Below are 26,292 nucleotides of genomic sequence, written 5' to 3' on the forward strand. Positions count from 1 at the left end.
TTAGTGAATGGCTTCTTGAGTTACAGCTACCATTTTATCGCACTTTTAATACCAATGTGTCTGTTTACCCACATGCCAATCCCATCTTTAAATATGTAAAACCAGGTGACTGTGGGTGGTGTGTGATATAATGTGACCCCTGCAGAGTGTCAGCCCTCCTCAAATAAAAAAGGAAAAGGAGAGTGTATTTGTGAGTGAAGTTACATCTTAATATGGACTGTTATGGACTCCCTCAAGATCATTAAAAAATGGCAGCTGTAGGAAGCTGACTTTTTATATAATGGACCAAATTGAGGTACATTGTGTAAAGAGTCCAGGTCACCCCGATTGACTGACAAGGACACTAATTATATCCTAAATGCTTTCTTTTGTGATAGTGTGGGCAATCAGTTAGGCATATCAGAGGGTAGTGCTAAGCATTTATTGCACGCATAAAGGCAGTAAGTGAGACACACACTCAATAAAGAAACACCAATTTTGAAGATAACAATTATTTTTCTATTATTTAGATACCAAAATCATCGGAATCAGGAAAGTACTTTTAGAGGTAGAAATTTGTATACTTTTCAAAAGATGACACAGAGCAATTTCTGAAGTGGTAATGTATGGGGAAAAACCTTTATTGCATTCGGGCACTTGTCAGTGACTTAAGGGACTGTTCTCCAGGACTTAAGGGGAGTATGGGCCATGATCAAAGGCCACACCAACAGTTCACCTTGGAAAGCTATTGGGCATCTGGGTGCAGAGGTGTGTGACAGCGTTGGATGTCCCATTTACTTCAATGGAGATCGGTTCGGTTGGAAAGAGGCTGCAAGTAGAGACTGGGGGGCCAGTTAACTTGGACCTACAGGGGGGCTCAAACCTAGAGAGGCTCGGGCGTGTAGGTATACTGGTGGTGAGATGCTCAGACCTGGGGCTCATGTGCAGTGGTGTCTTTTAGCATCTGGTCACGTGCTGGAGTCCCTCGCAGTAGGAGGAGGTCTCCAAAAAGAGACTGCAGGTGTAGACTGCTTGGGCTGTGGGGCATGGGTGTAGAGGTGCTTTAAGGGGTCAGGTGGCGTCAGTCGGAGGCTCTCGCTTTGCCTTGTTTCTGAATAAGAGGAGCAAACTGGACAGCTGGACCACTCTCGATGGGGGTCTCACTGTTCCTGAAGTCCCTTGACTTGCAGGTTGGTTTTCCTTGCCGTTTGTGTCCAGTCTGGTTTTCCTTGCCGTTTGTGACCAACCAGCCTTGGTTGGTGCAACGGGTCTGGTACCCCAGGTATGGGTACTGTGCTGATCTGGTCAGTCCTGGCATCTCCACACTTGAAGGGAGGACGGATCTGACCTGTTGGGACACAGCTTCCTCTTCCTGGGTGGCTGCTGTGTTAGTAGTCATGGTAAGTGGCAGGTCGGTGAACCGGGTCTTGCTTCTTTGGTGTCTGCGGCTGCAGGGGCTTAGCTTCTGTACTCCAAGGGAGTTTCTGGAAGCACTGGAAGCCCTTTCTTGGATTCTGCATAGCAGCAGGTCGAGTCTGTTGCTACACGAGGGTCGGGTGCTGTAGAGAGGCTGGCAGGGTTGGCGCCAAGTCGGTCTTGCTCCTCTGTTCTCAAGTCAGCATTCCTGAAGTCCTGCTATCAGGAGATCCCCTAAATACTACATTTAGGGGCATTTAAGGGGATTGAGGGTTAGTAGGCAATGGGCCACTTATCCTTGGGGTCACTACACCCCCTGGATGACCACTTCCTTTCGGGAGTGGGCATCACCCTGTCCCAGAATTCTACTACGCACAAGACGGTGGAATTTGTATCTTCGTGTTCACTTCAGGTTGCCCACCCTAAAGTTGTGTCTAGCATTGCAGTGCAACAAGCCTCCTACATAGCACATTTTCCTGCCTGCCCTGGTGCCAAATGGGCCAAAGGCAGGGGGTGTAATTTCTCCTGTCTGGGGTAGCCTTGGATCGCATAGCAAATTCGTCAGAGGCCTTTGTAGGTTTCTGCCTCGAGATACAGATTTACTAGCTTTCCAGGAGGAGGAGGTGTAAACTATATCTCACCAGACCAGGCATTGTTTCTGACCTCTGAGAACATGACTCTAACATCCATGGAAATCAGAAACTCGTCTGTGATGGCAGGCTGGACTGGACCAGTCAGCCAGTGCACTTGAGGTGGGGTTCAGGGGGTACCTCCAAGGTGTCCTCTGGATGCAGGTATTAACAAAACCATCACTGGAATCAGTGTAGGTTTATTAATATGAGGTGTTTGATACCAAACACCATATTTTTCAGTGAAGATATTCTGTAGCTGGGTAACTCGTTTTTACCACTGCCCAGTACATACCTTAAGGTGGCTTCCCTGTTCACTTGTTCTGTCCGTAATCAACTGGCCAGCACAGGAGCATATCTGCTCATGCAGATATGTCCTCACATGTAATATAATGCATCTTGCCTTAGGGCTGTTAAACCTTCTGTAGGGTTGACTTACAAATATTACATTCAGTGATGGGGGACATTGCATACAGGTGTGTGCCATGTCATATTTTCACTTTTTAGAGCACCTTGTCATGCAGTCGCAATGGCAGTCTTCATGAGTTTGGTACTGGGTTCCTTAGAGTGGCAACAAATATGATGCAGCTCTTAGGGACCCTCTTTAGTAGCTAAGCTCTAGCCACCAGGTGTACCACTTACTATGGACTTACTGAGGTGATAAAGTTTACCCAGTTGGGGATCAATTCAGCAGTTTCCTTGTTTGGGAAAAGAATACTGGAAGTGGGGACCTGATTATCAGGAAACTCGTGCACTTTAGCCAAAATTGCATCAATTACAAGGCAAAAAATGGGGGGGACTACTGCAACAAAAGCCAAGCTGCGCTGCCTCCCTCTCCTTTAATTTTTGTAGTGGCCCTGGGAGATGGGGTCCCTAGGGCCGAACAAGGCTTGGGGAGGAGGGCCACGCAGCCCCCACCCCTTTAGTTAGATAACCGGACCTGGGGTTGGGGTTCCCAGAGTCAAGCAAGGCCAGGGGAGGATTGCCAGGTGCCCCCCCACTCCTTTAATAAAAAAAAAGGCCAAGGGGATGGGGTCTCCAGAGCCTAACAGTTTCAGTGAGGGTGGCCACGCAGCTCCCTCTCCCCTTTATTTTAAGTAGTGGCCCTGGGAGATGGAGTCCCCATGCCTTACCATGACTCTGGGTAGGGGGGTGGCACAGTCGGCCTCCTCCATTTGATATAAAAAAGGTCCTGGCGGTTGGGGGTCCCCAGGGCCTAAGAAGTCTAGTGCAGTAAATGTTTGTGAGCATATTATATTTTGTTTCAAATCCTCGCCACATAATTGACTGTGTTGTAAAAGTTCCTGTTTCACATGATATTTTTATATTGTTTTAATTATAGGGCTTTCCTGGACCAAAAGGTATTGCTGGTTACAAGGGAGAAAAGGGAGAGCCAGCCTTTGGAACCGGTTTTGCAGAACGTGGTGACCCAGGTGCAGAGGGGCAAAGAGGACCATCCGGGTTTCCAGGACAGCCTGGTAGAGATGGCCTTCCCGGATTGCCTGGCCGCCAAGGCCCTCCTGTGAGTTTTGTCTGAGTTTGGAGCTAGCTAAATGGTAACAAAAGCTCACATTGAAAGGGTGGTTTGGCAACTCATTTTCCTTTCTTCTAGGTATTTAGGCCTTCAAAGAATAAATAAGTTCTTAAGCAGTGGCTATTTTTCCTTTAATGGGGCATGCAATTATTGCTGAACAATGCATTATGGTCCACTTTTATGTACATCTTTCCTTGTTTAACTTGATTGTGTAGTCCAGATCACTCTAGGTTGCATTTTTGACATAGGCCACATAAAATGGACTGGCTGTCTTATGTGGCCTTAGTATACTCATTTATGCACTGCGGGCCCGATTCACAGAGTTGGATTTCTTAGAAAGAAAATTTAAGGTTCGAGGCATATGGGCTGCAGACCACACACTATTGCATTAGATCACCATCTGGTGGTGGGCCCGGATGATTACACTTTGTTATTGTCTTGGAAGAGTCTTTGTTGATGACTCCTCCCTTCGATCGTAGTGCGCATGTGCATCGACTCCATCTTCAGATTGTTTTTTTCTGCCATCGGGCTTGGATGTGTTCATCGTTCGGTCCCGTTACCGATCTCTTTTCGAATTCATAAATCAATCATAATACCATCGGCATCGTCTTCGACAGTGATTCCGGTTACCAGCGACGAAGAAAGGCTTCACTTCTCAATTCCAGCGTTCGTCGGGGCTGTGAGGCCCAACTGCGCCATTGGGCCTTTGGCTCATGGAAAGACACCCTTCAAGAAGTGCCCTCGGTATGGACACAAATTCCCTCACACCGATCTTCATGAGGTTTGCAATCTGTGCTTATCTCCAGAGCACGAGCGTCGAGACTGTGAGGCCCCCGCTTCGTTCCGGTCCAAGAAAACCATCAGGGACCGTTGAGCTCGAAGAGTAATGGCGCAGTCATCTTCATCGACACCAGACATCATAGACGAGGCTCCGATTGAAGTAGACGCCGAAGAACAGCCTCACGAGACATCGCTTCCAAAGCAGAGGATTCAACTTCTGGAACTGAGGATCAATCCGAAGATGACTATCTTCCAGCTGGTCAACAGGTCGTGAGTACAGACGTCAACCCTGTTCACCCCACCATACTGGGACAGGCTTCGGTTCCACCTCCACCTTCGGGTCCAGGTGCACACCGACCAAAACCTTCCGACGCCCGCCTTCTTGCTCGGCAGCGAAGAATATAAAAAAGCCTCCAGTCGATTCGGGCTTGAGTCAGTCTGTCGGTCACTAAAAGCAGGTCCTTAAGCCAAAATTAACACCGGCACCAAAGCATCCTTCGGTACCGAAAGCGGTCGAGCCGAAAGCAAGTTCGGCACCGAAAGAGGTTCCCAAAGCTACAGTACCAAAAACCACCCCGGTTCCGAAAAAAGTGGACCCGAAGACGGTTCTGGCACCGAAACATACTTCGGCTCCGAAGGTAGATGAGTCAAAACGTACTCCGGGAACAAAAACATCTGATCCAAAGACCACCGATCCTAAGAAAAAGTCTTCGGAACCGAAACCAAAACCTGCTCCAAAGACAATAGACACTGTAAAAGCTAAGCATTTCGGCCCCAAACCAAATAAATTGGCACCGAAAAAGGATTTTCCAGTAGAAGAGCTTTTCAAACCTGACCCAAAGCAAGACTCTTCATATTAATCTAAAGACTGGACATATCACTTCAGTGCCTGAAAAGTGGAAAATGGACTATCCTAAACCACCGCCAGTTCCTCTAAAAAAGCATACTCAAACTTCCCCCATAAGGATTCCTTCACCAGAAGTAGAAATACCAATAGATATTTCTCCTGTACATTCACCATCTAGTACACAAAGTCTTATACCACAAGATGAGGATGATGGGGATAGCTACTCACAAGAGGTAGAGAGTGAACATCATATAGACAACATTAATGACCCAGGTGATATTCCTGGGCCATCAGGTGATCCATGGGAAGATTATAATGCACCAGATCGGCCACAAGACGATGTATACCCGTCTAGAACATCTCCCCCAGATGACACTATTGGGTTTACGCAGCTCATTCATAGAGCAGCCACTTTCCATGGAGTAGACTTCCACACAGATACAGTGAAAGAAGACTTCCTAATGGACTCACTAATGTTGTCACATAAGACCACAACCACACTTCCAATACATATTGGAGTTGTAAGACATGCACCAGAAATATTTAAAGACCCAGTTAGAGCCAGGGTAATTAACCCCGGACTAGAAAAGAAGTACAAATCGGCTCCGACTGATCCAGCATACATTAAAGGACAGTTTCCATTGGACTCACTAATGTAATGTAAACAAATATTTGTACCGCGCGGCAATCGCTCCAAGGAGCATCTAGGTGCCACTGCCAGGATGGTGTAAACACTGGTCATACTGCTATTAGTAATTGCGCCACTCCTTCATACTAGTGCTCTGGCACAGGTGTCAGGAAGCTTAAAGATCCAGGTTTATAGAGCCTTTTGGAATTCTAGTTCCCGCTCGATTGCTCGAAGGTGGGGGGGGGGAGTTTATTCCATGCCTTTGCCCCTAATACAGGCAAAGATTCCCCCCCCCCCCCCCCCCCCCCTGAACTTAGTTTGAACATAGGAACAGATAACAGGTTGGCATTGGAGGAACGCAAGTTACGCCCAGGGTGGTAGTAGCAGAACCTCCCTTGTAGGTACTTAGGTCCCTGAGAATGGAAGGCTCTGAAAGTAATAACTAGGATCTTAAAAAGGATCCTTTTGATAATTGGTAACCAGTGCAAGAGGTTTAAAGCAGCAGATGCAGAGGATTTCTTTGGCAGTTTCAACACCAGCCTAGCTGCAGCATGATGCACCATCTGGAGTTTGTGCGTGACTACTTTAGTGGTCCCTGCATATTGGCTGTTGCAATAATCTAGTCTAGATGTCACGAGAGCGACCGTTACCATTTTCTTAGCAGCCAGGGGGATCAGGTCGAAAAATGTCCTTAGTCCCTTGATGACATTGAAACACGTCCCTGCTACTGCCAGTGCCTGTTGTTTGAAAGACAGAGCTGAGTCAAATTTGATGCCTAAATTACATGCCACATTGGTGGTATGAGGGGGTACCTCTGCGTTAGCCGGCCACAGATGTTTAGGACAAAGTCATTATGAGCACCCATTGGAATGATTTCTGTTTTGCCCGTATTGCATTTCAAATGTTTCTAGTAGTGTCAAATGCGATAAAAAGAGCTAACTCGCAGACAACAGGGGATGCTCCACCCCCTGACACAGAGTCTAAGCTTTTAGATGTTTCAGGAAAACGCACCATTTCACAAGCAGCCAATGTCTGGAGGATTGCTAACACTCACGCTTTGTTAGCAAGATATGATGAGTTAGAGTCACTCATGCAACACTTGCCAGAACAATATAAAATCGGGGCTTCTGATCTAATACAGGAAGGCAAGGTCATTACAAATACCTCCATTCGCTGTGCACTAGACACAGCCTCTAGAGCAATAAATACAGGAGTATGTGGCATAGACATGCATGGCTACGCATCTCTGGGTTCAAACCAGAAGTACAAGCCAGTGTTTTAAACCACCCATTTGACCAGCAACATCTTTTCGGTCCATCAGTCAATAGTGCACTAGAAAAGATGAAGAAAGATACAGACACGGCAAAATACATGGGAGCTTTACAAACGCAAGCCCATAGACCTTCCTTTCGTCGCTCCTCATATAGGGGCGCCTCTAAGGGTTTCCAAACCGACAATACCTCCTCTTCTTACAAAGCGCCCAACCAAACCTCGCCCAGTAAAGGATATTATAGAGGAGGGTATAGAGGAAACAACAATACGGGCAGAGGTAGAGGAAACAACAATCACAACGCCTCTACTCCCAAACAGTGACTTCCCTTCCATCCCCCCAGACCATTCCACTCCTGTCGGGGGGAAGGTTACAACAGTTCCTACCTGTCTAGAACTCCATCACCACAGACAGGTGGGTAAGACAAATAATTCAGTAAGGTTATTGCCTGGAGCTCACTTCCACTCCTCCAACAATACCACCCAGGCAGCGTCCCATGTCTCAAGAACACCTTGTACTACTAAGACTAGAGGTGGCATCTCTACTGCAAAAGAATGCAATAGAACCAGTCCCAAAACAACATCAAAACACAGGAGTTTATTCTCTATACTTTGTCATACCCAAAAAGGACGGGTCACTCAGACCTATTTTAGATCTAAGGCCCCTAAACCTTTACATACAATCAGGCCACTTTCATATGGTCACACTACAACAGGTTCGAAGGGCGACTTCCTTGCCACATTAGATCACAAGGACGCCTACTTCCACATACCCATCCATCAATCGCACAGAAAGTACCTACGGTTCATTCTAGAAGGTCAACACTACCAATTCAAGGTACTCCCTTTCAGAGTAACTACAGCACCTCGAGTGTTCACAAAGTGTCTAGCAGTAGTAGCAGCACACTTAAGAAGGCACAACATTCATGTCTTCCCATATCTGGACGACTGGTTAATAAAATCAAGTCATACTACCAATGTGTACAGCACACGCATCAAACGATATGCCTGAAACACAAAATGGGATTCACTGTAAATCAAAAGAAGTCACATCTCCATCCGTCCCTGTCTCAGCAGTATCTAGATACCTCCAAGGCAATAGCGTACCCCAACCCAACAAGAATACAAAGTATGCAGGATCTTATCAAAAGATTCCAGCCACAACACTCACTACCAGCTCGAGTGTTCATGCAACTAATAGGAATGATGGCATCTTGCATTTTCATAGTACCATATGCAAGTCTACAAATGCGCCCCATACAAGAGTGCTTGGCAAGTCAGTGGAATCAGGCTCAGCAACAAATAACAGATCTGGTGGTGGTAGATGACCGGACATATCGCTCTCTGCCACGGTGGAACACCAAAAACCTTTCCAAGGGCCGGACGTTTATAGAACCTGTTCCACAAATAATACTAAACACAGACGCATCTCTCACAGGATGTGGAGCGCATTTACAAAGACGCACAGTACAGGGTACATGGACACTGTAACAAAAACTACTCCACATAAATCATCTGGAGTTACTAGCGATTTTTCTAGCTCTGAAATCGTTTCAGCCTTACCTATCAAACAAAGCTGTACTAGTTCGGACGGACAATATGACAGCAATGTACTACATTAAAAAATAAGTTGGAACACACTCCCTACAGCTCTCCCGGCTGGCGCAGAGCATATGGATAGGGGCCATTCCTCAGAACATTTTTCTATTAGCAGAACATCTACCAAGAGTTCACAATCAAGTTGCAGATCTGTTAAGTCGTCAGAGACACAAATGGGAACTTCATCATCAAATTCTTCAACCATTGTTTCAAAAGTGGGGTCAACCAGAGATAGATCTGTTTCTACAAACCACAACTCCAAATGCCCAAGCTTTGACGCCAGAAACCCACACCCATTATCCAAAGGCAATGCGGTATGGATGAACTGGTCAAACACATTTGCGTACGCTTTTCCACCTCTCCCATAAATTCCATTAGTAGTACGCAAGCTACAGCAACATTCTCTCACATTGATTCTCGGAGCACCAACGTGGGCAAGACAACCCTGGTACACCACGCTACTAGAGCTCTCAGTAGTACCACATCACAAACTAAAACTCTCCCCACATCTACTGACACAGAACCATGGAGAGATTATGCATCCAGACCCAATGCAGCTCAATCTAGCGATTTGGATCCTGAGGTCTTAGAATTTGGATATCTACATTTACCACCAGATTGCATGAATGTCATAAAAGAAGCAAGAAGCCCTACCACTAGAGCATATTATGCAGCAAAGTGGAAAAGGTTTGTTGTATATTGCAACTGTATACTGCATACTGCACAAACAACATCAACCCCTTAGATGTTTCCACACAAAACATAATATGCTACCTGTTACATCTGCAAAGATCTAACTTAAGGTTACATCTTGCTGCTATAGCAGCATATCTTCAAAACAGACAACATTTGTCATTGTTTAGAGTACCTACAATCAAAGTGTTTATGGAATGTAAATGTAAATGTTGTATTACTTGTATAGCGCCCGAATCACCCCACATGGGGTCTAGCCGGCGCTTGTACGAATACCGCTGTGGAACTCTTCCTTTCTTTTTCCCTGTGATGCGCCCACTCCTGGGCGCCCCCTAGGTGCAGCCAGGCATCCTAGCACTGTTGGGGCCGTTGTGGAGATTAAGCAAGCTATTGCCCAGAGTTGCAGAGTGGGGCCCATGATTAGAATAGGCACAGAGGCGAGAATTATCAGGTCTGAGGAAATTGAGCCCAAGACCCGCCGAGGCATCAGGGTCTGCCGCTCAAACCATTGCAAAACAACAGTTGATGGCCAGAATGCAGAACAATGTCATACATTCACCCCAGTACAGAGATCTGGGCCTAAATCCATCGTTTTTTTTGCACTTTTTTGCACTCCACACCACCCCAGTTCAGACATGGCCATATGCAAATCAGCCTTGACCCTGTGCCTCATGAGAACAGTCCAGCCCGAACTGCCAAGCCATGTCTTTCCTGGACCGGAATCAAGCATCCTAGGACCGGTTTCTGGCTATCAGCCGTCTTCAGCCAGGATAGCTTGACTCCAGTGGTGTGGAGAGCATGGGACTCCCGTCTGACCATACCCATCCCACTCGGGGTGACAAAAGCAAAACAACAGTTGATGGAAAGAATGCAGAACAATGTCATACATTCACCCCAGTACAGAGATCTGGGCCTAAATCCATCGTTTTTTTGCACTCCACACCACCCCAGTTCAGACATGGCCATATGCAAATCAGCCTTGACCCTGTGCCTCATGGGAACAGTCCAGCCCGAACTGCCAAGCCATGTCTTTCCTGGACTGGAATCAAGCATCCTAGGACCGGTTTCTGGCTATCAGCCGTCTTCAGCCAGGATAGCTTGACTCCAGTGGTGTGGAGAGCATGGGACTCACGTCTGAGCATACCCATCCCACTCGGGGTGACACATGCAAAACTTTTGTATCGCTCTAACCATTGAGCCATACTTCTCCACTCTCACACTTCTCCACATGGAAGGACTCAAAAGAATAATTCCTCCCAGAATACCACCCTCTCCAGTGTGGAATTTAAATATTGTTCTCACAAGGCTTATGGGTCCTCCTTTCGAACCATTACATAAGTGTGAATTACAGTTCCTTACATGGAAAGTTGCTTTTTTAATAGCTGTTACCTCACTTAGACGAGTACGTTAGATCCAAGCATTAACAATTCAAGAACCATTTATACAACTTCCTCACAATAAAGTGGTTCTTAAAACAAATCCAAACTTTCTACCAAAGGTCATTTCACCTTTCCACCTCAACCAATCTATTGAGTTGCCAGTATTTTTTCCTCAACCGCAAACAGTTGCAGAAAGAGCTCTACATACATTAGATTTAAAAAGAGTGCTTCAGTTTGTGTCCTTTTCTCCTCCACATAAGGAAAATCCTATTTAAAAATCAGGTATTGCAAGATGGATTGTTAAGTGCATTCAAATTTGTTACCAAAAAGCAAAACGCACTCTATCCATTCCCCCTAGGGCTCATTCTACCCGTAAATTAGGGACATATATGGCATTCCTAGGAAATATACCATTAGATGACATCCGTAGAGCAGCTACATGGTCTACTCCGCACACATTTACAAAACAGTACTGTGTAGAAATGCAGGCAAAACAACAAGCAAGTGTGGGCCAGGCTGTACTCAAAACATTATTTCAAACTACTGCAACAGATGCGGGTGGTCGCCGCTAAGGGAGAACTTGCTCTGCAATCTATGCAATAGTGTGTGGTCTGCAGCCCATATGCCTCGAATGGAAAATGCTACTTACCAGTATGCATCTGTTCTTGGCATGTAGGGCTGCAGAACCACACACGCCCACCCGCCTCCCCGGCTACCTGTACCTGTTCCAGTATTATCTTATTTAGATACACAACACATGGTCATCTCTATCTGTACTCATACAACTCTATCATTTGCCCAATGGCGAAAACAATCTGAAGATGGAGTCGATGCCCATGTGCACTACGATCTAAGGGAGGAGTCATGCAACAGACAAAGACTCTTCCAAGACAACAACAAAGTGCAATAATCCGGGCCCACTACCAGATGGTGATCTAATGCATTAGTGTGTGGTTCTGCAGCCCTACATGCCAAGAACATACTGGTAAGTAGCATTTTCCTTTTCTCCTTTCTTCTTTTAACACTTATGGTTATAATAAGCCTTTGTTTTAGCTAGGCACAGATATCTGTGAGTCATGGATTTCCAGGATTACACAGGGAAACCCTAATTCAAAGCAAAGGCAATTTTCTATCGTGAAAAATCATCTGTTTACAGTTATTCAAAAGCTAACATTTGCACTCTTTTTCTGTTTCTACTACACTTGGAAAAATATTTATTTTCTCTGTTGAGGAGTGCTTTCTCCATTATCCTGCTGTAATTTGGAGGCTGGTTGCTTATCTTTTTACAATTATAAACATCTGAGAGCTTTTTGGTTGAGAAGCTCCTGAAAAATTCTCACTTTCTCATGTAGAAAGGTTTAGCAGAGTATATAGAATTCTGCTCTGAAAACCTGAATGAACAAATGAGAATTTATGGAGCGCACAGCTACTCCGGGGAGTGTCCAGGTACAAGTGGCAGAGCAGAAGCATAGTGCAGTGAACAGGTAGGTTTTAAGAGCTTTCTTAAAAGATGATTCATGATGAATTGCTCACAAAGTGTGCAGAAGTCAATTCCATTCAATGCTGGCGAGAACCATAAAGGAATGGCCACCCATCCTGGCACAGCGAAACCTAGGCACAGTGATAAGCAGGGCAGAACTGGATCGAAGAGATCTGGAAAGGTTAGCCAAACTCCATTTTTCAGAGATGACACCTGTGATCTTGAAAATATTTGGAAATATTTGTGGATTAGAACCACCTTAAACAGTCTGTTTATCTGCTTCATTTGCACTTTGTTCCTCTGCCTCCATTCATGTCTGTCAAACTCATAGTTACCTGCGGAGTAATGAGGGTTCGGCCTTCACCCCCTTTCTTTTTCTTATTCATGTCCATCCGCAAGGGAAGCTTGTGTGTTCCTTTGGTTTTATGTCCTTCTCGTATGACAATGACGCACAGATTTTGATGAAATTTGATTAGTAGTCATTAAACACACTCAGCAAGTTGGGGTAATACCCTAGAGGTATCCAGCAAATCATGGGAGACAACTGCCTGAAGCTGAATAGATAAAAGAGAGAGCTCCTTATTGCTGGCAAGAACACATCTCACTGATTAGCTGGACCTCCACTCCCTTCTAAAAGCTATATACTTGGACATCTTCTTTGAGCAGGCTCTTTCCTTTAGCGGCCAGTTTCACGAGGTGTGGCCCTGGCAGTCCTACAGTTGAGACTGTTCTGAAAAGTACTTTCTTTTTCGCTTGCATCAATGCATTTCATTGTGGTAAGGGTTTGAGTTCTGTTGAACTTGGATTATTGAAATGGCAGTCGTCATTGCAACCTATCTATGAAGCTTCTTTGTGGACTGTGCACATATAGTAATGTTTTTCCGCCCACTGGCTGCATCATTGGCTCCCAGTGAAGTATTACATTCAGTTCAAACCCCTTTGTATTGTCCACTGTGCCTTCCACAAAATGGTCTCAACATTTCTATCCAAATTGCTGGACTTCTATGTCCCCCGTGAGGCCCCTCAAATCTGGGCGTTGCTTTCCCCTAGAAGTTCTGTGCTTTTCTGAAGACGCTTGAGGACCTACTTTTCGCCCCACCCTACCGCAGTTGTCGGTTTTTTGGACTCCTGGGAACCAATGCCCGTTGGTATAAGTGCACAGTACAAATAACTAATTGTTATGGTCAGATATAATATTCTCCGTATTGTGAGACTATAGGCGTTGTTATAGTGCACAACCAATTGTGTTTTTCCAACAAGACTAGGGGTTAGGCTAGTAAATAAAATATTGCTATCTGGATGCGCACAATATTCATGTCACAAATGTAGGCACTTTTTGAATTTATTAGTTAGCTCATGAAAAATGTGGATGATCATCAGCCTAGCTATGTTACTTTGATGCTTTCAGGACATTTTGAAATTTTCATTTGCGTACATTTATGGTAAACTGTATATAAATACTCAATCCTGACGTTCCTGCCACCCTCATCGAACATCCGTTGTTAAGTGCAACAGCATAGAGGAACCCCTTCTGGTCCATGTCCAGTGTTTTCCATCTTTAAGCTTGTGTGCTCTGCTTACCGTTAGTCATTCCTCTCCGCTTTACTAAGTGTACTACAATACGCACTGTATTTTAAAACAATTAATATTCTCTTTTTGCTAGACAATTCCAAAAACAGGGGAGAGTATGCTAAAAGAGACAAGGTTATATTGTCAACAAGCAAAAGTTATTACCCTCTTGTGCTTAGTTCCATATAACATCCTTATTAGACAAATAAAATCACTTCTTTAAAATAAAATGCAGTTTTATTATCTAAAACAAATGTAAATTGCCTTTCTGTCTCGTTGTAGGAAAAAATATATATTTGTTTAAAACTCAATTTAAAAAACATTGTTTTAAGTTTTTAATTGAGTTTGCATAAACATATTATTTGTTTTCTCTTTTTACTGCACCACGGTCAGTTTTGGCAGGCAGGCAGTAGGACATTAGCGTATACATCCTACATAAGCAGTCTATGTAGAACTATATGCTTAGATAATAATGAACAAATAACCACATTTATTTTAAAGCATGCACCCAAAATCTTAACCTTTAAGACCATCAAAGTGGAATTCGAGACTCAAGCACTAAATGGCAGCATATGCACAGCTTATGAATCTATAATCCTTAAGGCTCAAAACAGTAGCCACAGGTTAGTAACTAGCGCCTTTCAAAGTATGCATCTGCTTGAAATCCAATTCTTTATGAAGTGTGTGATACCTGCTGCATGTTTCTTTACTATTTTTGTTACTGTCTCGCAATGCACAGGGTGATGGTGGATTTGGCTTTCCGGGTGATAAAGGATTTCCTGGATTGCCGGGTCAAAAGGGTCTCCGTGGAGACTTTGGTCCTCCAGGGTTTGGCTTCCCAGGTCCCATAGGAATACGTGGACCTCCAGGAAGCCCAGGCCCACCTGGTCTTGAAGGGCAACCCGGAGTTAAAGGTCAAAGAGGTATGTCATGTTACTTTGTTGTACAGCAAGTGAGTCTTTTCAGGTTATCTGTTGTACCATAGTGTAGGTCCCTAATGACATTACCAGATTGTGCTGCATCCTAATTGGTAACATAAAAACAAATGTACATAATCTACTTTTAAAAGTAGAATAGAATTACGTTTTAGCTGTTTGCATCTTTGCATCATCCTCCTCTAGTTACTGATGCCTCAATGAAAATTAAAATAAAATTGGGTTGGCACGCATGTGCAAATTTATAGGGTGTATTGAACATTAAATCATTTGAATTCACTTTTACCATTATCCTTAAACATAGCTATTTGTATAGTATCATGCACGTTGGCCAACTTTGAAAGGAACTAAACTTTTTGTTTTTACTGTAATTATTGACACAAACTGAATCTCATTATAGGGATGGCCAGCCCCTGCTCTTGACTTTTCTCTGCTTCTTGCAATGTGTTTCTTGTTTAACATTTTCTTTCTAAAGCTAAGCTAAGATGTAAATCAAGTCTGGGCCCAAGATGTAAGAGTTTGTCCATCTGCATCAAATTGCTCCTCGTTCACTGGTCCCCTCCGAACAAGCCTTGACATCTGTCTTAGAGTTTAAGATGACTTTTGTCTAGCATGGCAGTCTATAGTAGACAGTCCCACTTTGTCTTAACATTACCATCACCACCATGAAGCAAGTCCACTTACTATCTCCAAAATAATTGAACTTCCCAGAGGTCACTCTGCTTGAGGAACTGTGTCTAAAACAGTGTTGCCTCAAAACATGTCACGCTCCCAAATATCGTTAAAAAAGCAGACAGGCATTTTACCAAATGGGGATAGCAGTGGTCTCTCAGTGAAATGTTCCCTACCTTTACTTAGCTCTATATGAAAACCTCTGGTGCTGGACAGATTGGAGAGCAACCCTATGGTTGGCACAGTTCATATTATATATGCTGCTGCCACTCACTTTGTGCATCCTTTGTGCTGAACTCAATCACTTATAAATACAATATATTTACCAATTACTTTGGTGGGCAAAACTAATTTTGTTCACACCGTCACTAATCCCAGGATTTCAATTCGAGCCCCTTATCCAGGCTCACATCTGACGTGTTTGGTGATCCATTCCTTCCTCTAGATTCTGCAGTATATTAATTCAGTGGGTTGACTTATAAAATATATGTCTGGGGCTTCGTGTTCTACTGTTAGGCAAAGCAATGTATATGTTACCTTTTTCTTTCTGCTTGTGCTCTTTATTTATTGTTATTTTCATGCCTGTCATAGTTGTAATTATGCAGCCAAATATATTCACAATGCTTCACATCTAGTCAGAAAAGGTAATATCGCCCTTTTTCCACAAAACATGCAGTGCCATCTGTGTTAAAGAACCTAATCTCTTTGTGATCCAATCTGGCACCTCATTATCTGTGTTTCAGCAATTGGTTTCTCTATTCAGTAATCTTTTGTATCTGCTTATAGTCACAGTATGCAGAAAGAGGCCCTCAAATCCAATGGCCCCCTTGGTAACAATTTAGGAAGAAGATTGTGAATATGTTTGGCCTGTAGATCAAAGCTCTGCCAATCTTGTAATCCTTCGACTTTTTTTTAACCCTTTGCTCCTTTGCTTGCCTGGTATAGGTGCCTGTTGCTGCGGGGACACTCTTGGTAATGGAGACTTAGACACAGAGGGAGGTGAGAGGCTAGGCTTTAGTTGGTGTCAGTGAAACGATGGTGAGATGCACGTGTGCACTTGTGCTCGCCAAGGCTCAGGACCACAGATCTGCATGAACCTTTGTGATTATCCCATCTCAGTGTGGATGCATCAATGCATATGGCGATTGCACTGGTGTGACTATGGTCAATTTTAGTATCTTACCTACTTTCCTAACAACACCAACCACTGACGCTGTCATAATTACTATGTGATGACAAAATGTACAACCATGTCTTGCTTACAAAGCTTTGTTTTTGTAACTGTCTCAATGTTCAATTGATCTTGTCAAGCTTGCTAAATCCCAAGTCACATCACACTGCAATTACAGGCAATAAGTGCTCACTGGTTTTCTGCCACAACATTTAGAAGTATTGTGCTGCAAAAATGTTGACTCCAGACTATTAACTGCTTCTATATGACGAAGTTAAATATATATAGTTGTGTATAGATTTATTTTAAATCCATACTTACAAACTTTAATTGCATATGTATATGTAATTGTTTTATTGAAGTGGAGTTAAGATTAGTAAATCTATGCTTACCCATATAAACTTACCTTGATGATATAGTGATAGTCGATATTCTGTAGTTATTTTTGTAGGATGACATTAAACACTAGTTAATGTGGTAGAACACACATGAAATGTGATATTAGCTTTATGTTCACTGTACTCATTTAAAGCTATGCTGGGCACTGTGAAGGCATGTTGTAGGCTGCGCCATGTATTATTCACACACCACTCTTTGTGTTGTAATTGTTGTCGACTGGCAGTGTAAATTGTATCAATTATAACATGATTAGTAATGTTAGATTAAAGTACCTGCTTTCTGAATTTCAGTAAATGAAATAATATTTTAAGTGCTAATTAGTGTTTCTTTAAAACTGCATATTCCTGTCATCCTAAGTATCCATCTTATGGATTCGTATTTAGGTATTTAAAAGAATTTACTGATTATTGTGCATTATATATATATATATATATATATATATATATATATATATATATATATATATATATATATATATATATATATATATATATATATATATATATATATATATATATATATATATATATGTTCATACAAATGGCAAACAAACTGCTGAACGCCTTACGTGACGGGTGCCTCCTTCGTGCATTTGGCTTGCACGTGTTTAACTTCTTTACAATTGTCCCTTCACCCATGAACGCCACAGGAGCACAAGCAGGCTTGATTTATAACACATTTATTTCATCTCGCATGACGCGTTTCAGCCGCCAGGCCTTTATCAAATGCTGTGTGATGAAAACCGATTGTTCATATTCCACGGTTTAAATAGCTCAAGAAGCTCAGCTTCTATGTCATGGCAAGCAAGAGAGGACTACATTTACATCGTGGTCCTGTTTGTTGTTTTAGCGGCGCCATCATTGAAAGTGAATAAGTGCATTTAATTCCCATCTAAAATGATGTTTCTTTTTATTATCGACTTTATATATATATATATATATTTCTTTTTGTTTTCCCATCAAAATACTTCTTAAAACTCCATTAAGAGAGAGAGACAGCACTCAAACTCAGGGGAATAAACACTACTGCAATGTGTCTCTCATGTTTTCATGTGTTCCTGCTCTGGGAATTTTTATTTATTAAAACGTTTTATTCCCCTTAGTTAGAGTGCCGGCTCTCTCATAATGGAGTTTTGACAGGTATTTTGAAATATTTAGCGCTGGCACTGACCTCCAGCAGCGATTTGGCAGCACGCAAGCATGTCGCAACCCTCTTTCTTCGGATATATATTTAGTTTCCAATTTTTAAGTGAAGAGTAGCTTCTTTATATGGAACACTCTACAACACCACCAACAAGGTAAAAAGTGACAGAGTCTTTTGCCGTTTTTGCACCAAGTCTTTAAGTATAGGATTAGCTAGTGCCATCCACGTAGAGAAAAAAATTATAAAAGTCTTTTACCACTCCAGGCACAGACATTAAAGTTGTGTAGTTTGAGAGTGTTGGTGGTGTTGGCGAGTGGTCTATATAAAGAAGCTGCTCTACACCTAAACCTTGGGAACTTCTCATAGTTCCCTACTTCCTTTTTTGCATAATTTATAGAGCACTCTAAGCCTGACAGGGTATTGTTATATATTTATATATGTATATAGTGTACGTAAGAGATAACCATGTAATATGGTGCAATATTGCCTTTGAGGGGTTCTGGTCACATCTTAAACCATGGGTGCTAGTGATTTGTAAATGCCAACAGAATCTTGAGATGACAATATAGAACCATATTATACATCTTTCCAGTTACGTATCTTTTTATATTGTTTGTGTTTGGAGTTGCTAGCTTGAAAACGTTGTTTTCTTCAAAGTGTATTTAACAATGGACACTAACTGAGTTAGAATGTATTGGTTTATCTTTGATGAATAACTTGTTGATAAAACAATGGACAACGGTGAGGGCAAAGGGATTAATGCGATTCTTTGTCTGCAGAGTTTAAAGCACAATTATGGATTTACTCCTTTTGCCACATAATTTGAGGATTTCACAAAAACATTTCTAGTGAAAATGGTTGAAAATAATGCTACCAGAGAATATACCACTCAATTTGCATGTTTGCCGCTTAGTTTAGAAAACCATGCCGCCTAATTTGCTTTTCCGTTTCCCATATTTGTAGTAGCCCATACAGTAGTAAAACTCCACAGAGTGGTTTTTGGGCTGTCATTATGATGTTGAAATCAGTATTTCACCGTCAACTGTGAAATATTTACTATATTTCATGGCTCCGTGTTTATACCACTGCATTTTGTGCACTAAATGTAGCCGAACAAAACATGTAACAAAATATAGCTTTATTATTTTGATACTGTAACTCTTAGCAGCTCTTGGTATCAGTTACTAAGATGTAGCAAGGGTTTATTTATTTATTTATTTATAGTCTTGTTTCGCGCCTGAATCAGCCCCGAAGGGGTATCTCTGCACGTTGCTCCTGCATGAGTTGAACAAACTGTAATGAGGAGGATAACAGAGAGAGTAGCCAAATTATTCGTGTGCGAACAGATGAGTTTTTAGTTTTTTTCTAAAGGAAAAAAGGTTTGGGATTTGCCTCATCTGGGGTGGAAGAGAGTTCCACAACAAGGGGCCTTTAAGGGAGGGTGCTCGCCCCCCCTGTCTCGCTCTGGAAACTTTAGGCACATGCAGTAGCATGGTGTTGCTGGAACGCAAAGCACGTCCAGGAGAATAGGGAAGAAAAATCTCTTTTAAATATTTGGGACCAGACCCATATATGCACTTGTGCATAATGCAGCAGATTTTGAAGTTTATTCGCTGTTGCACTGGGAGCCAATGAAGGTGGGAGAGAAGAGGGCGGGAAGGGGTACGGGGAGGGGCATTCAGTATGAGTCTTGCCGCAGTATTCTGCACCACCTGCAGTCTGCGTAGTTGTTCCTGGTTGGCGGAGATGAGTAGACTATTACAATAGTCCACTCGTCCAAGGACTAGTGCCTGCACCAGCGTTTTCCTATGGGTGTTAGGTAGGAAGGGGAAAATACGCCGTAGGAGACCAATTGTACGGAAACACGTTCCTGTGACCTGACTGACGTGATCTTTCATAATCAGAGCTTGGTCCAGGCGCACTCCCAGATTTTTGATGGTCAGTTTGGGCGCTGGGACAGGTCCTAGCTCAAGTGGCCACCAATCCGGCGACCAGAGCAGGGTGGCCCCTCCAAACAACATGACCTCCGTTTTGGACACATTGCATTGGAGGAAGTTCTGGGCCATCCAGCCCGCCACTGCTCTCATGCCGTCTTGAAAGGATTTCATGACTGCAGGTGTGATGGTCTGAAAGGGAAACAACAGCTGAGTGTCGTCAGCGTAAGAGATTGGGGAGAACCCGTAAGATCTTATAATCTCTGCCAAAGGGGCCACATATACGTTGAATAACGTGGGGCTTAGGCATGAGCCCTGTGGCACACCCTTGGTAAGCTTCCTGCAGACAGATTTATGGGAGCCTAATTTGACACCTTGATGTCTGTCTTCAAGAAAGCTTTGAAGCCATGCAAGGGCGGTCCCTTTTACTCCCACTGCCTTCAGACGGTCGAGGAGAATACCATGCGACACCGTGTCGAAGGCAGCGGACAAATCCAATAGCACCAGAATCACTGAGCTCCCCCTGTCAAGTGACATTCTGATGTTATCTGTCACTGAGAGGAGGGCTGATTCGGTGCTATGGTTAGGCCTAAAACCAGATTGCGAGTGGTCTAGGCTGCCCGCTGCCTCGATGTAACTGGACAGGTGTGCATTGACATGCTTCTCGGCCATCTTGCTGTAATAAGGCAGAAGGGAGATGGGACGGAGGTTGGAGAGCTCTGTCCATGGGAGCGCCGCATTCTTGCGGATGGGGTTCACCACTGCATTTTTCCACTCTGCTGGTACTTTTCCCTCTTTAAGAGACTGATTGATCACATCCTGAATGTGGGGGGCTAACAGGGTGCGGAGGGAGGTTAGGGTTTTAGCAGGAATAAGGTCATTCGGTGATCCAGATTTTACTTGGGTCATTATTGTGTAAAGCTCTTCGGTATTGACAGGAGGGAATGTGGTTAATGTGAAGTTGGTATTTTTATTAGGGGAGGAGACATTCAAGGTATCGCTATTTGGTTGAGATGCCAGAATTTTTTCATAGATGGCTTCTATTTTATTTTCGAAGTATGATGAGACTTCTTCACATAGACTTTGTGAGAAGTCATCTGGACTTATACATGCCGTGGGTTTAGCGAAAGTTTCAAGAATCCTGTACAGTTCTTTAGGGGAATTACCGGCTTCTATGAGCTGTAGAGCAATATTGTTTTTACGGGCAGCTTTAATATGTTTATAATAGTTGTTTTGCGCTGCACGATGTGCCTTTTTGTTCTCCTCAGAATGTGATTTCCTCCATCTTTAAACTATGAAGAGATACTGCAGTATATACAGCACATCAAAACACACATAAACTTGTCTTGAATACCCTTTTGTGGGTGAAAGACCGCAAAGGTGAGAAAAGACGAGCTATGGGAAATCCATGTGGGTGTAACTAATAGGAGACAAAATGATCCCAGTGCTGATCCTAATTGATTGACGACCTAACATAGAGGTAGTTGGGCTTATGAACTGGCCCAAAAGGAGCACTACAGCCTTATTTGGAAATCTGGTTCAAAGTCCACATCCAAGGAATTTACTGGTTCAAATAATCAAGGGTGGCCCGCGGAGTCCTAGTCAGCTGCCCAAACCTGGCAGAGAGCACAGGGCTTTGTTAAAGATTAAACAGAGGACCTAGATCTAAAGTCTGAGACCAGAGGAGAAATGAAGCATCCTGCTTGTAGCAATAACAAGATAGTGAAAGTTGCCTTACTAGTTGAAACACAAAATGTATTCTTTAGGGGCCCCAAAGAGCCAGGGACAAAAGGGATTGAGAACCTGTTTTGAAATGTAATAGGGAAACCTGTCATGACTGGAAAAACCACAGGAGTCTTGTTTGGATTTGAAGAAGAATGAACAGAAAAAAGGGGAAAACACGTAACTGGATTAAATTGATAAGAAATGGAAACAGTAAGACTTTCTGCAAACATGAATTAGCTCATTTAAACACAGATCTTCAAAGCGAAAAGGTAGTCGAAAACTCGTAGGCAGTAGGTTGAAAAATAAAAATAGCTGTGTGGCTCTGCTGACTGAGCAAATGTCATGGTGCATGTTCTAAAAAGATGTGTTTTTTTTCTTTTATATTTCTGACACCACTCATAAAGTGGTCACTTCAAATTACTCCTTCCGAGCCCTATGCTTTGTTCTACAGGGGCAAGATGGTACACCAGTCTAATTGTATGTTCTTTAGCAAATGACTTGGAATGCCAAATCAACCAGATGATGATTGATAATAAACTAATGGTATTTAGAAAGGAAAAGATGCACCATCCCTTAGCAATCATATGATTTTGTGATCTTCCCATATGAAGGAAGTTGAACATATGTAGGTCTTAGCTGATGTACTCATTTGTGTGCACTTAGTACTAAGCATTTACCTTAACTCACGTTTACATATCACTACTCTGGCATCACGGTTGCGATACTGCTGGTCCGTTGTTGGTAGGCAATTGAGAAGTGAACACGTATTTCCAACATCGTTTTTGTAACACAGTGGCATTAATTCAGTTTCCTACTCATCCATGAGGTGAAAACATATGTTCGAGGCATATGAGGTGCAGATCTCACACTGTGCATTAGATCGCCACCTGGTGTTGGGCTCGGATAATTGCATGTTGTTGTCGTCTTGGAAGAAGTCTTTGTAGTCACGAGATAGGTGACTCCTCCCTTGGACGATAGTGCACATGGGCATCGACTCCATCCTTAGTTTTTTTACGCCACTGGGTTCGGATGAAACCTTTCCGCTCTAGTATGAAATCTACTTTTCAAGTACTTCGACGCGTAAAAATTTTCTTCAAACTTTACCAAACAACGTTCAATACCGATAAACATCAACTTGACTTCATCAGCTCGATTCCAGTCGTCGACGCGGGCCGTTGGGCTTACCCACGCTGTGAGGCCTACACCTCATGGAAAGGACGCCATCCAAAAGATGCCCCGAGTGTGGAGCAAAATTTCCACACAGTGACCATCACGAGGTATGTAACCTGTGCTTATCACCAGAACACGATGAATCCAGCTGCACATCTTGTGCATCCTTTCGATCGAAAAAGACCATTCGAGATCGGAGGGCCCGTCGATGTGATATGCAGAGATCAGCTCCGGAACCGGTGGATATCTTCGACGAAGGTCCAATGCCGCCCAGAAGAAGATTCAGATGATCTCCAGATCGTATCCGAGGCAGTAGAAAATAATGAAGCCTTCCGGTAGCTCTATACTGAGCAAACCGCATGTGCCAATACCACCTGCTCCCCTGGCACAGAAACAAAAAGAAGTCCCAGTTCCGAAAGACACTCTGAAACCATCGACTCCGAGAGACAAAGCGGCTCCGAAAACAACAAAACCGGTATCCGGTGCCCCGAAAACAGCTTCCTCTCCGAAGCCGATACCCTTGATACCGAAACAGACACAGCCTGCTTCCGATGCTTCCAAGTCCACGAAACAGGCTTTGGCTCCAAAGACAATATCTTCAGTGCCGAAATCTACAGCCAAAGGACTCAACATCAGCTCCTAAGGCTAAAGACGAGCAACAAACAGGTTCGGAACCGAAAAAATCGGCGCCGAAGGCTGTGCCTCAAGAAGAGGAGCTTTTCCACCCAGATACTTTACAAAAAAGGATCTACATTGATCCAGAAACAGGACATGTTTCCACTACTCCACACAGGAAGAGAAAGTCAGATACAGCACCTACACCTCCAGTGCCTGTCAAGAAGAAGGACTCTGCCACATCTCCTATGCACCCTTCTTCACCTGTATCTCCTTCTCCTCCTCTTCCTTTAAACATTTCACCTCAAAATTCTCCTCCTCATTCTCCACCACATACACCTCCTCAGGATGTTGATGATAATGAGTATAGCATGGGGGAGGGAGAGACCCAGGTGACCCTTTTCCCTACCCAACAGGTTCACCAGACTGGGAGTATCCATACCCACAGGATGTACCAGATATTCCTGACCCACATCTATATCCATCTAAACTTTCTCCTCAAGAAGACAATATTGGTGGTTTTGGACACTTAATTAATAGGGCTGCCATCTATCACAATGTCACCATGCATGAGGCCGAGGAAGAATTTTTATTAGACACTTTTGAACACTCTCAAAAATCTGTGCAAATACTGCCAATGATTAAAGGAGTCATTAAGCATGCACCAGAAGTGTTTAAAGATCCTGTACGAGCTAGATTCATAAACCCAAGGATAGAGAAAAAGTACAGAGCAGCTCCAGGGGACTCTGCTACATTGAAGTACAGCTACCCTTAGACTTCCTAGTAGTTTCAAACACTAGGAAAAGAGCAAATTCCCAAACATCAGGTGAAGCACCACCTCCTGATAAAGAATCAAAGATCATAGACGCTTCAGGGAAAAGAATAGCTGCCCAAGCTAGCAATGCATGGCGCATCGCTAACACATAGGCCCTCCTCGCAACATACGACAGGGCTCACTATAATCAGTTAGAGAAGCTCTTACAACATCTACCTGACCAATATAAGACACAAGCAAATGACCTCATACAAGAGGGTAAGCTTATATCAAATGCCTCCATTAAATGTGCACTAGATGTAGCAGACACTGCATCCAGAGCAATAAACACCAGTGTCCTCCTTGGACATCACGCGTGGCTACGCATTTCAGGATTTAAGCAAGAAGTGAAAACTACTATCTTAAATCAACCATTCAACCAACAACAATTGTTTGGTCCAGAGGTAGACACAGCACCTGGACAAAATTAAGAAAGACACTGACACATCCAAGTCTATGGGAGCTCTGCAGTCCACCCAAGCACGAGGCTCCTTTCGCCGCTCCTTCTACAGAGGAGGCTCCAAACAAGCTGGAGCAGGCAATTCAGCTTCCTTTAAAACAAATACACAAACATCCTCCAATAGAGGATACTTTAGAGGAGGCTACAGAGGCAACAACAACAAGGGAAGAGGTTGATGAAATAACAATCAAACCTCTCCCAACACAAAACAGTGACTTCCTTCTGCTTCCCCAATAGCATTCCACTCCTGTAGGGGGCAGACTAACACAGTTCCTACCTGTCTGGAATTCCATCACAACAGACAAGGGGGTAAGACAAATTATCCAGTATGGTTATTGCCTAGAGCTTACGGCTACCCCTCCACATATACCACCCAGACAGCGTCCAATGTCCACAGAACATTCAACGCTGCTCCAAAAAGAGGTCCTCTCATTACTGTTGTGTTCCCCTGAGCCCGCCACGCCTCCCAGCTGAGCCGCCCTCCCACAAGCACTCAAAAGCATTCCCCAAACCTCGCAGCGCTGTGATTCACTCGCTGCTTCCGCCTTGAGTGATCGCTCCCCTCGCTGCTCCTCACAGCGTGGTATCGTATTGCTGCACTGTAACCAAGTTGTGATTTCTGCATAGCGCATTGTAACCAAGTTGTAATATTTGCATAGCGCCATTTTTTTTTTTTTTTTGTAAGCTTCGTAATTTCATAGCGCTATTATCTCACAGCGCTTACATTGCTTTGATTGCATTGTTGTGTGTGATTTCCCCCGGCGCCCTGCTCTGACCTCCCCTCCATTTTGATCCTGCTGTTGTTGTGTTCCCCTGAGCCCGCCACGCCTCCCAGCTGAGCCGCCCTCCCACAAGCACTCAAAAGCATTCCCCAAACCTCGCAGCGCTGTGATTCACTCGCTGCTTCCGCCTTGAGTGATCGCTCCCCTCGCTGCTCCTCACAGCGTGGTATCGTATTGCTGCACTGTAACCAAGTTGTGATATCTGCATAGCGCATTGTAACCAAGTTGTAATATTTGCATAGCGCCATTTTTTTGTAAGCTTCGTAATTTCATAGCGCTATTATCTCACAGCGCTTACATTGCTTTGATTGCATTGTTGTGTGTGATTTCCCCCGGCGCCCTGCTCTGACCTCCCCTCCATTTTGATCCTGCTGTTGTTGTGTTCCCCTGAGCCCGCCACGCCTCCCAGCTGAGCCGCCCTCGCCCCTCCCCCTCCACTATCCATATATGACAGTAGTTCCCGCGTGCAGCGTCCACGCGCAGCGACCGCGCCCAATCCGCGCCGAAGGTGCGCCAAAGGTAAGCCCGTCTACGCCCGTCCGCGCCAAGCCCGCGCCCAGCGCCAGACCCCCTGCCCCTCGCGCTTCCCAGCCCTCTCGCATTACCTACGATGCCGCCACCCTCCTAGCCCTTAACCCCGGTCGCGCCCCCAACTGCGTCCAAGCCGCTC

General features: G+C 44.0%; 1 protein-coding gene across 2 annotated transcripts in view; it reads left to right on the top strand.

The window, feature by feature from the left end:
* The window catches only part of COL4A6 (collagen type IV alpha 6 chain), a 759,488-nt gene that overhangs the window by 530,151 nt on the left and 203,045 nt on the right, over positions 1-26,292 (top strand). For both annotated transcript variants that reach the window (XM_086918466.1, XM_086918467.1), the window contains exons 23-25: positions 3,367-3,546; positions 14,542-14,725; positions 16,355-16,408. In XM_086918466.1, coding sequence (XP_086774592.1) covers positions 3,367-3,546; positions 14,542-14,725; positions 16,355-16,408 — 418 coding nt within the window. The remainder of the gene's footprint in view (positions 1-3,366; positions 3,547-14,541; positions 14,726-16,354; positions 16,409-26,292) is intronic.

This window comes from Lissotriton vulgaris, chromosome 4_1, assembly GCF_964263255.1.
Source record: "Lissotriton vulgaris chromosome 4_1, aLisVul1.2, whole genome shotgun sequence".
Taxonomy (NCBI): Eukaryota; Metazoa; Chordata; class Amphibia; order Caudata; family Salamandridae; genus Lissotriton; species Lissotriton vulgaris.